The 15,571-nt window shown below is 48.1% G+C and overlaps 1 protein-coding gene and 1 pseudogene across 5 annotated transcripts; both read right to left on the bottom strand.

The window, feature by feature from the left end:
• Nucleotides 1–1,098: 1,098 nt before the first annotated feature.
• Rab34 (RAB34, member RAS oncogene family) lies at nt 1,099–4,979 on the bottom strand. 5 transcript variants are annotated; one of them, XM_004664616.2, is made up of 11 exons: nt 4,830–4,979; nt 3,915–3,995; nt 3,612–3,703; nt 2,863–2,928; nt 2,664–2,765; nt 2,497–2,561; nt 2,312–2,363; nt 1,970–2,051; nt 1,807–1,897; nt 1,586–1,693; nt 1,099–1,501 (listed from the first exon to the last, which is right to left on the bottom strand). In XM_004664616.2, the coding sequence occupies exons 1-11, from the start codon at nt 4,962–4,964 to the stop codon at nt 1,434–1,436; spliced, it is 942 nt and encodes a 313-aa protein (XP_004664673.1). In that variant the 5' UTR covers nt 4,965–4,979; the 3' UTR covers nt 1,099–1,433. The 5 variants fall into 5 exon arrangements, with proteins under 5 accessions (XP_004664673.1, XP_045015094.1, XP_045015093.1 ...); XM_045159159.1 differs by having other exon boundaries at nt 2,863–2,931; nt 3,915–4,118; nt 4,821–4,926; XM_045159158.1 differs by having other exon boundaries at nt 2,863–2,931; nt 3,915–4,118; nt 4,783–4,917.
• Nucleotides 4,980–8,459: 3,480 nt separating this feature from the next.
• Nucleotides 8,460–8,555, bottom strand: LOC123463805 (annotated as a pseudogene).
• Nucleotides 8,556–15,571: the final 7,016 nt, after the last annotated feature.

Genomic DNA, 15,571 nt, shown 5'->3' with positions numbered 1-15,571 from the left:
GGCCACCCTGAGACTACAGAGTTAATTCCAGGTCAGCCTGGACCAGAGTGAGACCCTACCTCGAAAAACCAAAAAGAAAAAAAAAAAAAAATGTTTCACCAGGCATAGTGGCGCCTTTAATCCCAGCACTCAGGAGGCAGAGGTAGGAGGATTGTTGTGAGTTCGAAGCCTCCCTGAGACTCCATAGTGAATTCCAGGTCAGCCTGAGCTAGAGTGAGACCCTACCTCAATAAACAAAAAAAAAAAAAAAAAAATGGCTGGAGACATGGCTTAGAGGTTAAGGCATTTGCCTGCAAAGCCAAAGGATCCAGGTAAGCCAAATGCACAAGGAGGCGCATGAATCTGGAGTTCATTTTCATTTACAGCGACTGAAAGCCCTGGCATGCCCATTCTTTCTCCCTCTCTCTCTCTCTCTCTCTTTCTCTCTCTCTCTCTCCCCCTCTTTCTCTGTATCAAATAAATAAATAAATAAATTTTTTTTTTAAAGTTTCAAGAGCTGGAAAGATGGCTTAGCAGTTAAGGCACTTGCCTGTGAAGCCTAAGGACCTAGGTTCAGTTCCCCAAGACCCAATAAATCAGATGCACAAGGTGGCACATGTGTCTGGAATTTGTTTTCAGTGGCTGGAGGCCCTGGTGCGCCCACTCTCTCTCCCTCCCTCCCCACGGCCTCTCATTTTTCGAGGTCGGATTTCACTCTAGTCCAGGCTGACCTGGAATTCACTCTGTAGTCTAAGGGTGGCCTTGAACTCACAGCGATCCTGATCCTCCCACTCTCCCTCCCAAGAGCTGGGATAAAGGCATGTGCCACCATGCCCTTAGAGGTCCTTCATACTCAGCACATCTGAGCAATAGCCAGGGTTCCTATCCTCCCTGGGTCCTCCATCATTACTTTGTGTTCCCTTCAAAGAGGAATCCAAAGAGGATCTGGTCAGTCCTCCAAACCTGGCCTCGGAGGTGCCAGCCTGCCTGAGCCTTCACCTGCCTGGGTAGGGGCGAACAATGGCCAGAATCCCCACCGGAGTTCCAGTCCCCAAATGTCCATTCAGCTCTACTCATTCTACATCTATCATCCCCAGTAAAGGATAACACTCCCCACCATGCAAATAACAAAGAGATTTTAATGCACAAGGCACGCACAGTACAAGGCTGCAATTACTAGACATCCTCATGCACAAAAGACCCAACAGGCTAGCAGGAACACTGCCTCCCCCTAGCTTCTGGGTACCCTGGAAACCCCAAACAAGTAGGGGGTCACCCAAGCTTTGTCATGGTGCCTGAGGGGCAGAAAGTAACTAGCATGGTCCCATTTGCCCCTCTGGTGGTACTGCCATCAAGGGGCAGCTCTTTGGTCTGGAAAAAGTCAGTGCAAATGTCCAAGCTCTGGCGCAGATAAGGTGACAGGGAATGAGCGGTCTCTGAACGATCCTCACCCCTCAGGGACAACATGTGGCCTTCTTCTTGTTGGCAGTTAGGTAGAGGTTGCTGTCGTCACTGTTTATGCCTGAAGGGTGAAAATATATGAAGCAGGGATTGAAGGCTCATTAGCTCCCCTTGCTTTCTGCTACCCAACCACGTGGGCACTCACGGACAACATCCCCAATGCGCCGAGCCCCTGATTTCTCCAGCTCAGCCAGAACATTGGTCTCAAAGGTCAGTGCTGCCACACGGAAGAAAAACTCCCGGACATTCTCACCTGCCATGGGAAACAGAGGTAGGTGTTCAGGGGCAGTGCCTGGTCCAGTGTACTGGGCTATGCGAGAGATAGAAGAGGGAGAGGAGAGATGGACCGGTGTGCACAGAACTCACCAGTGAGGGACGACACTGCCCAGTACTCAGCTTTAATCTCTTGGGCCACCTTGAGGGCATCTTTCTCCATTAATGCATACTGAGCAGGAGTCTAAGGGAAGGTCAGAGTCAGTTGGGGGCCCCCCCTCACCAAGTTGGTGAGTTCCCCCACAGGCACACTCACACTCAGGTCCTTCTTGGAGCCCACAAGGAAGAGAAGCACGCTGGAAGGGTCATTCTCCTTGAGTGCATCAGCAAGCCACTGCCTGGGACAGACAGTGGGCAAGGTAGTAAGGCATGTGTGAGCCTGACAGGCCCTGCCCACTGCCATTCCTATGCCCAGTTACCACCTCTGGTCCTAGATCCATCTCCCCTGCCCACACCCCCTACTTCAGGGCCTTGTCACATGCTAGGCAAGTGTTCCACCACTGAGCTACAATCCCAGCCCCAAGACGCATTCTCCTCTGCCCACCCTTTTGTGAATCTTCCCTGAACCTTCCCATTGTGCTACAGCATCCTCACATACTTGGTATGTTCCAGGGACGCCACATCATTCAGATTGAAGACAATAATGATGGCTGCAAGAGCAGCAGAAATAGTCACAGGTTAATGGAAAGACACCCCTGGCTCATTTTCCCGCATACCCCAGCTCGAGGTTAAAGGCTTGGTGTGCTCTTGGGACTACCCACGCCATGGGCCCCCAGCCCTTACCTTGAGCTCCTCGGTAGTAGGTTGATGCGATGCATTTGAACCTCTCCTGTCCAGCGGTGTCCCAACTGGGAGGAAAGAGAGCAGAGCCCAGGTAAGTGGGGGAGGAGGGAGGAATGGACTGTGGGTGCTGAGACAGGCTAGCTGGGAGGGGCAGAAAAAACACTCACAGTTGGAGACTGAAGGGGACACCCAAAACTTCAAATCGTTCCATCTCAAAGTCCACTCCGATGGTGGCCTTGTAATTCTTATCAAAGGTATCTTTACAGAACCTGAGGAGGTACCAGGTGCTCTGATCTGTAGCCTAGATCACCTACCTAAGCCTGCTTCCACCATGCCCTTGCCCAAGCAAGCTCCAGCACCCCTTACCTATTAATGAGGCAGGTCTTTCCCACAGACAGGTCCCCCACAACAATGACCTTGGATATCTTAAATCTGCTGGACACAAGAGTAAGTGGACAGGGAGAGTGAACACCAGCTTTACACCTTAAGGAGTCCTAAAGCTTTTGCTGGGTCCAAAGTAGGTGGCTATACCTAGGTAAGGTTACCGTAGACAGTAGACTTTCTGGGCAGCTGCCTGCATAAATATGTTGGGAAGCAATGTTCAACATTAGGGACTTTTCACATTTTTTTAAAATATATTTTTATTTATTTGAGAGACACACACACACACACACACACACAGAAAATGGGTGCATCAGGGCCTCTAGCCACTGCAAACAAACTCCAGATGCACATACCAACCTATACATCTCGTTTATGTGGCCCTGGGTCCATAGTCTTTACAGACAAGCACCTTAACCACTATGCCATCTCTCCAGCCCACACTTCCTTCCTTCCTTCTTTCCTTCTTTTTTTTTTTTTTTCGGGGGGGGGTGAAGGGGTGCAGAGCTGGGGATGGCGTCCAGGGCTTCCCACAAGTTAGGTGCTCTATCACTGACCTGTGTGGCGCCCCCCCAGCCCATGGGTCAATGTATGTAACCACACCCCCATGTCAGATGACTTCTTCACAACCACCTTGTTGGTAAGAAAGCGAGAAGGGCACGTCTGATAAAAGGGGTGAATGCTTTTAGAGTTTCTTCGATCTCTCTTTTTTTTAGGGGGTGTCCCTAACTCACCCCACGGTGCCTGTCCGGTGCTCCTGGCAGGCGCAAGTGACGCGGGGGTGGAAGTCTCTGCGCACGTGCAAAGCGGCCTCCTTCCTCAGGCACTGAGAGGGACGCGCAGAGAGGACAGGGCTCACCCACTCCGGGCTCCGTTCCAGCGGCCCGGGTGGGGGTGGGGTGGGAAGCGGACCACCCAGGAGCGGCAGGCTCCGCCGGGCCTCGGGGCTGGGCGCGATCCTCCGTGCGGTGCCGCCCTCCTGCCCGCCCACACCCTCCCGGCGGCACCCGGAACCCCGACGTGGCCTCGGTGCCTACCTGGGGCAGCTCGGCCAGGACGCGGTCCCTGCGCACGGGGGCTAGGATGTTCATGTCGCCTGCGGTCTTGGGAGGAGCCGCCTTCGGCCGGATCCGTCCCGGAGCCCCCGGCCCGTGGAGACCCCACAATCACTCGAGGCCGCGGGGTCCCGACGATCACTCGAGGCCACGGGGTGTCCGCGGGAGACCGCGGCCTCGGAGACGCTACGACCACGGCAGGCCACGGGGATGAGACGGTCACCCCGGGTCGGGACGAACCCACGATCACCCGGGCCCGGGGCGTCCCGAAGACGACTCGGGGACGCGGAGACTCCTCGGGCGCTAACTGGGGACGGGGAGTCGTGTCCCGGGGCGCCCGGGCCCGCGCCGAGCCGACGATGACGCGGGGTCGGAGAGCTCCTACGATAACCCGGGGCCGCGGAGACCCGACGACGACTCGGGGCTGGGGTGGCCCTACCATAACAGAGCGGCCCCGGGGCGCACGGAGCGGCCCCGCCAGCCGGGGTCAGTGTGGGCAACGGGGCGGCGCGGCTGACGCCCGGGAGCCGCTGGAGGAGGGGGCGAGGGGCCCGGACCCGCGGCCAGGCCTGGCGTCCCGCTCGGCTCCCGCTCCCGCGGACGCTGTAACACGATCCCCGGAAATTCCTGGAGAAGGGCCGCCCCCTGCCCCTCTCCTGGCCGCTCCAGAGCTCACAGCCACCCTCGCCGCCGCCGCCGCCTCCTCCTCCTCCCCACTGTGGCGGCCCAGGCTCCGGCTCCCGCGCCAGGCGCCTCACCCCACACCAGGACCGCCCCCAACCAGGCTGGCACCTATTCCAGATTGGCATCTCCCCTACACACACACCCTCCAAACTGCTCCCCCCTGCACCTGGGTGTCGGAGCTGCGTCTTCCTGGGGGACCCTTACCCAGCCGACTTGGTGATGGGGGAACTTGTGACCGCGGCGCAGCATCTGGCCAGGCCTGAAGCCTGCGAAGTGCAAAGGGGGAGAAAGGGACCCAGGGAGAGGCGGCGCTTCCCTCCACAACTCCAGGCCCGGGACATGACTCATAGTCTGCCCCTGCTCGCCCTTCTGCTCTGGGAGGTGGGAGGAAGAGCACAAAGGGGCTGCCGAGATCAGAACGAGGTGCCCACCGAGGACAGAGACGTCTAATGACTGTTCCTTGAACTTCCTGCCTCGGTGGAGGATGCACGAGAATTAGGTGAACTGACAAACTCTGGGACACTGGGACTCCTCTCTGCTGTGCGGGCGTTCATTTGTCTGGGCCCATTAGAACAGCTTCCCACACAGGATTTCTTTTTTTTCTTTTACAAACTTCTATAGAATAACCGAACAGCCAATTTCACCATCAAAGGACACATCTGGTTGCCAGAGGGGAGGAGGAAGACAGGATAGAGTGATGTGGGGTAGACTCAGACCCTCAGAGAAGCAAAAACCCTATTAGTTAAGAAGCTGCTCTAAGGGCCCAGCATGGTGGTGCACGCCTTTAATCCCAGCACTTGGGAGGCAAAGGTAGGAGGATCGATGTGAGTTCGAGGCCAGCCTGAGACTACATAGTCTACATATTATTCACTACCTCAAGGAAAAAAAAAAAAAAAAAGGAGGAGGAGGAAAAGAAGAAAAGGGCTCAGTGTTAGGACCTGAATATGAAGGTGAGACATTGATTGAGACACACCAGGGGAGATTATTTCATGTAGATGATTGTAATAAATTAGAAAATTTAGGGTAGGAGGCTGGAGAGATGGCCTAGCAGTTAAGGTACTTGCCTGTGAAGCCTAAGGACCCGGTTTGATTCGCCAGGTCCCACGTAAGATATACAAAGTGGTGCATGCCTCCGGGGTTTGTTTACAGTGGCTAGAGATCCTGACACGCTCATTCACTCTCCCCGCCTCTCTCTGTCGCTAATAAATAAATAAATAAAAAAGAAAAATTAGGCTAGGGACTAAAGAGTTTGCTCATGATTAAAGACGCTTGCTGGCAAAGCCTACTGTCCTGGTTTAATTCCCCACTACCCCGGGAAAACCAGACGCACAAGGTGGGGCATGGGCATGAGTCCGGACGGGAGTTGGTCTGCTGTGAAAAGAGGACCTGATGTGCCCGTACTCTTCTCCTCCTCTGCTACTCCTGCCCCCGTATCTCTCTTTTTTTTTTTTTTTTTTTTTTTGCTCTAATTGCAATTTTTTGGGAGGCAGAAGTAGGAGGATTGCCGTGAGTTTGAGGCCACCCTGAGACTACAGAGTGAATTCCAAGTCATCCTGGGCTAGAGTGAGACCCTACCTTGAAAAACCAAAAGAAAAAGAAGGGTTGGACTGGAGAGAGGGCTTAGCAGTTAAGGCCTGCAAAGCCAAAGGACCCAGGTTCAATTCCCCAGGACCAACATAAGCCAGATACACAAGGTGGTATATGCATTTGGATTTGGTTTGCAGGGGCTAGAGGCCCTGGTGTGACTTTCTATAAATATTAAAAAATATTAAAATGTAAAACTTCAATTAAAAAAAAACACAGTATGGGCTGGAGAGATGGCTAAGCGGTTAAGTGCTTGTCTGTGAAGCCTAAGGGCCCAGATTTGAGGCTCGATCCCCTTGACCCAAGTTAGCCAGATGCACAAGGGGGCACTGCCCTGGCGCACCCATTCTCTCTCTCTCTCTCTCCCTCTTTCTCTCTCTGTCACTCTCAAATAAATAAATAAAAATTAAAAATATTAAAAAAGAGCCAGGTGTGGTGGCGCACGCCTTTAATCCCAGCACTCGGGAGGCAGAGGTAGGAGGATCGCCATTAGTTCGAGGCCAGCCTGAGGCTACATAGTGAATTCCAGGTCAGCCTGAGCTAGAGTGAGACCCTACCTTGAAAAACCAACAACAACAACAAAAAAAAAAAACCTAAAATTGTTAAAAGAAAAGTTGCAAGGCATGGTGGTGCACACCTTTAATCCCAGCACTTGGGAGGCAAAGTTAGGATGATTTCTATGAGTTCAAGGTTACCCTGAGACTATATAGTGAATTCCAGGTCAGCCTGGACCAGAGTGAAACCTTACCTTGAAAAACTAAAAACTTGGGCTGGAGGGATGGCTTAGCAATTAAGGCGTTTGTTTGCAAAGCTAAAAGACCCAGGTTCAATTCCCCAGGACCCAAGTAAGCCACATGCACAAGGGGGCGCAGGCGTCTGGAGTTCGTTTGCAATGGCAGGAGCCCTGGCGCTCCCATTCTCTCTCTCTTTCTCTTCTTCTCTGTCAAATAAATAAATAAAAATAAAAATATATTAAAAAAGAAAAGAAAAACTAAAAACTAACTAAATAAAAGAAGGCTGGGTATGGTGGCTCATGCCTTTTAATCCCAGTACCTAGGAGGCCGAGGTGGGAGGATTGCTGTTGAGTTTGAGGTCACCTTGAGACTACATATTGAGTTCCAAGTCATCCTGGGCTTGTGAGAAACCCTACCTCAAAAAAAAAAAAAAAAAAAAAAAGAGGCTAAGGTAGCCCTGTGTGGTGGCACATGTTTAATAACCTGGGAGACAGAGGTAGGAGGATCACTGTGAGTTGGAGGCCAGCCTGAAGTACACAGTGAGTCCAGGTCAGGCTAGAAGAGTGAGATACTACCTTGAAGAAATAAAAACAGAAACAAAACAGGAAAAAGAAAAAGTAAGATATTCTAGAGAAATCTATACACTGGTTATTTTGGGGTGTTTTTGTTTGTTTATTTTTAGTTTTTCAAGGCTGAGCTAGAATTCACTGTGTAGTCTTCAGGTGGCCTTGAACTCATGGCTACCCTCCTACCTCTGCCTCCCAAGTGCTGGGATTAAAGGTGTGCACCACCATGCTCGGCTACATTGGGTATTTTGAATGTTGATAAAACTAGGCCTGGCATGGTGGTGTATATCTTTAATCCTGGCACCCAGGAGGTAAAGACATTCCTTTGTTTGCAGCAGTAAGAGACGAGGTGAGTGCCCAAACTGTTCAGCCATCTCTCCAGCCCTACAGGCATATGCCACCATGACCGGTGAAAAATATTTAATTAGAGATATTTAATTTAATATAATTATATTTGTATTTATTTAATTATAGATAGATAGTGCTCCCTTAGGCAGCACATATACTAAAATTGGAACAATAGCCGATAGCCAGGTGTGGTGGCACACTCCTTTAATTATAGCACTCGGGAGACAGAGGTAGGAGGATCACTGTGAGTTCAAGGCCACCTGAGAAAATGTAGTGAATTCCAGATCAGCCTAGGCCAGAGCAAGACTCTATCTCAAAAAAAAAAAAAAAAAAAAAAAAACACAATATGTGTGTGTGTGTGTGTATTTTTAAATTTTTATTTATTTATTTATTTGAGAGCAACAGATACAGAGAGAGAGACAGATAGAGGGAGAGAGAGAGAATGGGCGCGCCAGGGCTTCCAGCCTCTACAAACGAACTCCAGACGTGTGCGCCCCTTGTGCATCTGGCTAACGTGGGACCTGGGGAACCGAGCCTCGAACCAGGGTCCTTAGGCTTCACAGGCAAGCGCTTAACCGCTAAGCCATCTCTCCAGCCCTGTGTGTGTGCATTTTAATGTGGAATGATTCACAAATTTATGTGTCATCCTTGTGCAGGGCCATGCTAATCTTTTTGTATCCTTCCTATTTTATTTTAGTTATTTATATTTTGGGGTTTTGTGTGTGTGTTTCAAGGTAGAGTTTCACTGTATCTCATGCTGACCTGGAAGTCACTACATAGTCTCAGATGGCCTTGAACTCCTTCTACCTCTGCCTGCTGAGTGCTGGAATTAAAGGTGTGCACACCACGTCTGGCTTTTATATATATATAATTTATTTAGTTATGTGTGAGAGAGAAAGAGAATGGGCATGCCAGACCTTTTAGGTACACTGCAAACAAACTCCAGATGCATGCACCCCCTTGTGCATCTAGCTTATGTGGGTACTGGGGAATTGAACATGGGTGCTTAGGCTTTGCAGGTAAGTGCCTTAACCACTTAACCACTAAGCAATCTCTCCCAGCCCCTTATTATATATTTTTTAAATTTATAACAGAAGGGGGCAGATATATAGAGAGAATGGGCATGCCTCTAGCTGCAGCAAACAAACTCCAGACACATATACCACCTTGTGTATCTGGCTTATGAGTATTGGGGAACTGAACCTGGATCCTTTGGCTTTTCAGGCAAGGGTCTTAACTGCTAAGCTATCCTTCTGCCCATTTTATTTTGAAAAAAAAATATTATATTATATATATTACATTAATATATATTAATTATTAATTATATTATATTAATATATTATTAATTATTAATATAATATATATATATATATTTTTTTTTTGAGAGAAAGAGGCAGAGAGAGGGGAAGAGTGTTGCAGTCAGGTTTGCATTGCTGGTAGAAATCACCCAACTAAGAGCAGCTTGTTGGAAAAAAGAGGTTTATATTGGCTTACAGGCTCGAGGGGAAAGCTCCACGATGGCAGGGAAAATGATGGCATGAGTAGAGGGTGGACATCACACTCTTGCCAACTTCAGGAGGACAACAGGAGCAGGAGACAGTGCCAAACACTGGCAAGGGGACACTGGCTATAATACCCATAAGCCCACCCCTAACTATACACTACCTCCAGCAAGTGTTAATTCCCAAATCTCCATCAGCTGAGAACCTAGCATTCAGAACACCTAAGTTTATGGGGGACACCTGAAGCAAAGCACCACATTCTGCCCCTCGCCCCCATAAACTGATAACCATACATGATAGAAAATACAATGCATTCAGCCCAATTTTCGAAGTTCCCACATTTTTTTAATCCATCCTAATGATGTTCAAACATCCCCATAATCTAAGTCTTTTAGCTGAGCCATAATACCAAAAAACAAAACAAAACAAAAAATCCCCAAAAAACCCATAATGGGACAGAAAAAACATTTGTTCTACAAAATATGGCATTGGGCATAGCAAATAAATATTCAGCCAATACAAGATATAAAACAACCAGGGCAAACATCAAAATCTGTAGTTTCAAGTCCAACAACTCTAGCCAGTGACAAATCCCTAAGTCTGATAATTCTTTTTTTTTTTTTTTAATTTTTATTTATTTATTTGAGAGCAACAGACACAGAGAGAAAGACAGGGGGAGAGAGAGAGAATGGGCGCGCCAGGGCTTCCAGCCTCTGCAAACGAACTCCAGACGCGTGCGCCCCCTTGTGCATCTGGCTAACGTGGGACCTGGGGAACCGAGCCTCAAACCGGGGTCCTTAGGCTTCACAGGCAAGCGCTTAACCACTAAGCCATCTCCCAGCCCTAAGTCTGATAATTCTAACCAGCAACAAATCTCTGGAGTTCCAATTTGATCCCTCCAGCTAGGCTACTCTCAGTCTTGGAAAATTCCATCCACGTGCCAGCAGCTGTTCTTAGCAGCCATCTTGTGGTCCCAGCATCTCCACTGTGTCTCCACTGCAACCCTCATGGCCACAGGGGGTCTCCATGCAGGCATCCAGCAAACCTGCTTCACACTATGTATGGCCATTTCCAAAATACAAGATGGAGTTGCAAACTCAATTGCCTTCTCTTTCTTACATTTTTTATACTTCATAATACCAGGTAGGATGGCAATTTGGTAATCCAATGGGGATAAAGCAGAATTTGAAGAACAGGACACTCCTTGAGCACTCAGGTCCCTTCAAAAGAGTCTACATTCTTCCTGTTGCCCCAGTGCAGGTCAGCTGGCCTAATCTCAAAGGCTGTACTCTTTTTTTTTTTTTTTTTTTTTTTTTTAATGATTGCAGCTTAATTAGGTAGCAATTTCAGCCCAAAGATTTCATTTTTTTGTGCCATATCCCTCTGCACACACCAGTCCATTTCTTTTTATTTATTTATTATATTAACAATCTCCAAGACTGTATGACTGTAAACATATCTCCCCACTTTCTCCTTTGAAACTCCATTCTCCCTCCCCCTCTCAATCAGTCTCTTTTATTTTGATGTCATGATCTTTCCTTCCTATTATGATGGTCTTATATGGGTAGTGCCAGGCACTGTGAGGTCATGGATATCCAGGCTGTTTTGTGTCTGGGGGGAGCACGTTGTAAGGAGTCTTACCCTTCCTTTGGCTCTTACATTTTTTCTGCCACCTCTTCCACAATAGACCCTAAGCCTTGGAAGGTATGATAGAGATATTGCAGTACTGAGCACTCCTGTCACTTCTCCCAGCACCGTGATGCCTTCTGAGTCATCCCAAGGTCACTGCTAGCTGAAGAGAGAAGGTTCTCCACCAAAAGTGAGAGTAGCATTAATATGTAGGTATGAACATTAAGAGAAGTGCTTACTGGGCAATTTGATGACCATAGTATATACATTTAGCCAGACAGCAGCAGATGTTATACCCCTAGGGCTCATGACTACCCCTGCATTAGGTTTTCAGTATTGGATGTATTCCCTCCCATGGAGTGGGCCTCCAGTCAAAATAGAGGGCAGTTGGTTTCCACCATGACAGATGTGCCACTATTGCACTCATTGGCTCATTTGGCCTGGCTGGCAAAACATAAGCCTTGCAGTGTCCACTGTTGAGTATATTCACTGGTGATTTCTCTCTCTCCCATTGAACTGCATGCAGAATGGCTTCTTCCAGCTTTCTATCAGCTGGTCTACATGGAGGAAATTTTCAGCTCAGTTCCAGCAGGATTTCTCAGTGGCCTTGCAGCCCAAGTATGTGGAGCCTTCAGCAATAGGGTCTTACCATCTATTCCTGGTGGGAAACCAAGGGCCTCAGCAATGGCCTGTAATGTTTTGGGGGCGTCAGGGATTTCCCTGGCCAACAATTCACTGGAAGGTATCCCATCTCTGGCCCTGAAAATTTTCTAGCAACAATCTATGGCTCCTGAGTGTTCCATTTTCCAAAAAAGTAGGTTTCCATATGATTTATTTATATCCTCTTAGATTTTGATTAGCCTTCCCTCCACCTTTCCTTTACTCAGTCTCTTCCCCTGACCTCACTTGGGCCTTTTCACTCCCATTAATCTATTCTTCTATTTACATATATACAACACCATCCTATTAAGTACCTCCTCCCTTCCTTTCTCTTCCCTTTATATCTCTTTCCTAGCTTACTGGCATACCAGTCCATTTCTATGCAAGGCAACCCTGCACAGCTTCTCAGGACATGGGCATATCAGCCAGCCTCTCACACAAACTGCTTCTAGCCCAATCCAGGTAAAGCTCTTTCTCTTTCCAGGTAAAGCACCTTAAGCACTGAGTTATCTCTCCAGCCCATGCCTGAATTCTTTAAACTAGTATAAACAGTTTCAGGAGAGGAATCCAGCTGTGTCTGACTTGTTCTTTTTACTTCAGTTCAATTGTGTTTAACTCTTGGAAGCCAATTCTGTACCTCCCTTCTTTTTCTCAAACTTAGACTCTTTTGAGGGCTGGAGGAATGGGTTAGTGGTTAAGATGCTTGCCCGAAAAGCCAAAGGACCCAGGCTCTATTCTCCAGAGCCCACGTAAGCCAGATGCAGAATGTGGCAAATGCCCTAGGCTTCAGCAGAGGTGCTGCAGCTCATGCCTCTGTTGTCACAGCTACATCCCATCCTGACGGGTGTCATTACTACTTTGTTTTGTCTGGGACAGAAAGCAAAACATGGTAGTGTGGCTCTTACCCTAAAGGCTCCTAGGCAGGTACAGTGGTTGTAGGAAGTGGACATAATATAGAGGGAAAGTTGCTTTTTCTGGTCTCTTTTGCTAGGATGAAGGTAACTTGTGTGGGGGTGAGATTGCAGAGGACGGGATGCTGCTGGCCAACACATTGCACACACATCCCCAGTGCTCAGACTGACCAGCTGCCACTCCCCTCCGTCTGCCATACTTTGTGATGCGCTGCAAATTTGCACACATAAATTCTCAGGAAGAGTTTGCTCATGGGTCACCTCATAATATTCTGTACTCACTAAAGGGATTTGATGGATTTCAGCACAAAAGAGTAACTTGGGCTGGAGAGATGGCTTAGCGGTTAAGTGCTTGCCTGTGAAGCCTAAGGACCCCAGTTCAAAGCTGGATTCCCCAGGACCCACGTAAGCCAGATGCACAAGGTGGCGCACGCATCTGGAGTTTGTTTGCAATGGCTGGAGGCTCTGGCATGCCCATTCTCACTCTCTGTCTGCCTCTTTCTCTCTCCGTCGCTCTCAAATAAATAATTAAAAAATTAAAAAAAATAACAAGTGTGGTAGCTAAGACCTGTTGAATCTTGCAGTCACCAGAGTAAATAACGTACCAGATTTTGTTGTCATGGCGAAGCCACCTATTGTCTTATTTATTCCCCTCTCTTACAACAGTTGATTATTTCCATGGTTATCATGCAAGAGGCATTGCCCTTGAGCTAAAACACCATTGTTTATTAAGCAGCTATTATTAAACATTGTATGAATATACACTAATCTAAGATATTAAAAATGTACACCTGAATTAGTTATGCAGCTGTTGTTAAAAAGTTTTAAGTTAGTTTTCTCTAACGTGTCCTTGACCTTTTAGCTTGAATATTTTTTTTTGTTTATTTATTTATTTTTTCATGTATTGTTTTGTTTTTTTCAAGGTAGGCTCTCTACTCTAGCTCAGGCTGACCTGGAATTTACTCTATAGTCACAGGGTGGCTGTTGCAGTCTGGTACACATTGCTGGTAGAAATCACCCAACTAAGAGCAGCTTCTGGGAAAAAGAGATTTATTTTTGGCTTACAGGCTTGAGGGGAAACTCCACGATGGCAGGGGAAAACGATGGTATGAGCAAAGGGTGGACATCACCCCCTGGCCAACATAAGGTGGACCACAGCAACAGGAAGGTGTGCCAAACACTGGCAGCGGGAAACTGGCTATAATACCCATAAGCCCGCCCCCAACAATACACTCCCTCCAGGAGGCGTTAATTTCCAAATTTCCATCAGCTGGGAACCTAGCATTCAGAACACCTAAGTTTATGGGGGACACTTGAATCAAACCACCACATTCTGCCCCAGGCCCCCATAAACTGATATCCATACATGATGTAAATTACAATGCATTCAGTCTGACTTTAAAAGTCCCCATAGTTTTTATCAATTCCAATGATGTTCATACATCCCCATAGTCCAAGATCTTTACACTGAGCCATAATAACAGAAAATAACCTCAAAAAACCCATAATGGGGCTGGAGAGATGGCTTAGCGGTGAAGCACTTGCCTGTGTAGCCTAAGGACCCCGGTTCAAGGCTCAATTCCCCAGGACCCACGTTAGCCAGATGCACAAGGGGGCTCACGTGTCTGGAGTTCGTTTGCAGTGGCTGGAAGCTCTGGCGTGCCCATTCTCACCCTCTCTCTCTCACTCTCACTCACTCTCTCTCTCATCCTCTCCATCACTCTCAAATAATTAAATAAAAAATAAACATAAAAAAAAACCATAATGGCACAGAATAAATATTCACACTCCAAAAGATGGCATTGGGCATAGCAAAGAAACATTCAACCAATACAAGATTTAAACAACTGGGACAAACAAATTCTGTAGCTTCAAGTCTGGCAACTCTAGCCAGTAACAAATCTTCAAGTCCGATAATTCTAACCAGCAACAAGTCTCTGGCATTCTGATTCCGCCCCTCCAGCTAGGCTACTCACAATCCTGGAAAACTTCATCATCGGGGCGGCATCTCCACTGGGTCTCCACTGCAACCCAGGGTTCCTCCTCATGGCCCCATGGGGTCTCCATGCAGGCAACCAGCAAACCCGCTTCACACCGCCCATGGCCATTTTCAAAACACAAGACCGTGTTGCAAACTCAATGACCCTCTTTCCAGCATTTCTTATACTCCACAATACCAGGTAGGGTGCCAATTTGTTAATCCAGGGGAATAAAGCAGACTTTGAAGAGCAGGACACTCCTTGAGCACTCAGGCCCCTTCAAAAGAGTCTACATTCTTCTTGTTGCCCCAGCGCAGGTCAGCTAGCCCAGTCTCATAGGTTGTAATCTCTCAGTTGCAGCTGAACGGGCAACAGTTCACCCAAAGATTTTTCTTTCTGTGCCATATCCCTCTGCACACACCAGTTCATTTCTACACAAAGCAACCCTGCACAACTTCTCAGGACACAGGCATAAGAGCAAGCTTCTCACACAAACTGATAGCCCAGTCCAAGCAAAGCTCTTTCTCACCCTCATAAACCAAACCTCACAGTCCATAGTTCTTACTGCATTCAGTCTTTCAACTCTGACCAGAATAGTCCATCAAGCTGTACTTACAGCTCTGCAAGGCATCTCTTAGGCTAAGGTTTCAAGTCTTTCCACATTCCTCTTGAAAGTCAGCGCCAAAAGGCCAAAGCCACACAGTCAGGTGTCTAGCAGCAACCCCACTCTAGGTACCAACATTACTGTTGTAGTCAGGTTCCCTTGCTGGTAGAAATCATCCAACCAAGAGCAGCTTGTGTGAAAAAAGTTTATTTTGGCTTACAGGCTCGAGGGGGAAGCTCCATGATGGCAGGGAAAAGGATGGCATGAGCAGAGGGTGGACATGACACTCTGGCCAACATCAGGTGGACAACATGAACAGGAACGTGTGCCAAACACTGACAACGGGACACTGGTCATAATGCCCATAAGCCCACACCCAACAATACACTGCCTCTAGCTGGTGTTAATTCCCTAATCTCCATCAGCTGGGAACCTACT

This window comes from Jaculus jaculus, chromosome 9 (assembly GCF_020740685.1).
Source record: "Jaculus jaculus isolate mJacJac1 chromosome 9, mJacJac1.mat.Y.cur, whole genome shotgun sequence".
In the NCBI taxonomy this organism is placed as follows: Eukaryota; Metazoa; Chordata; class Mammalia; order Rodentia; family Dipodidae; genus Jaculus; species Jaculus jaculus.
Note: the sequence above shows the minus strand (reverse complement) of the source record. Positions and strands in the feature narration are given on the sequence as shown.

Excerpts from the sequence above, each read along its gene's own strand:
- Rab34 (XM_004664616.2), bottom strand. The coding sequence starts at position 4,964 with ATGAGTCATGTCCCGGGCCTGGAGTTGTGGAGGGAAGCGCCGCCTCTC. Across the intron at positions 3,996-4,829 it reads ACAAGTTCCCCCATCACCAA|GCGGCTCCTCCCAAGACCGC; the intron begins GTCGGCTGGGTA and ends ATCCGGCCGAAG. Across the intron at positions 2,929-3,611 it reads CACCGGACAGGCACCGTGGG|ATTTAAGATATCCAAGGTCA; the intron begins GTGAGTTAGGGA and ends TGTGTCCAGCAG.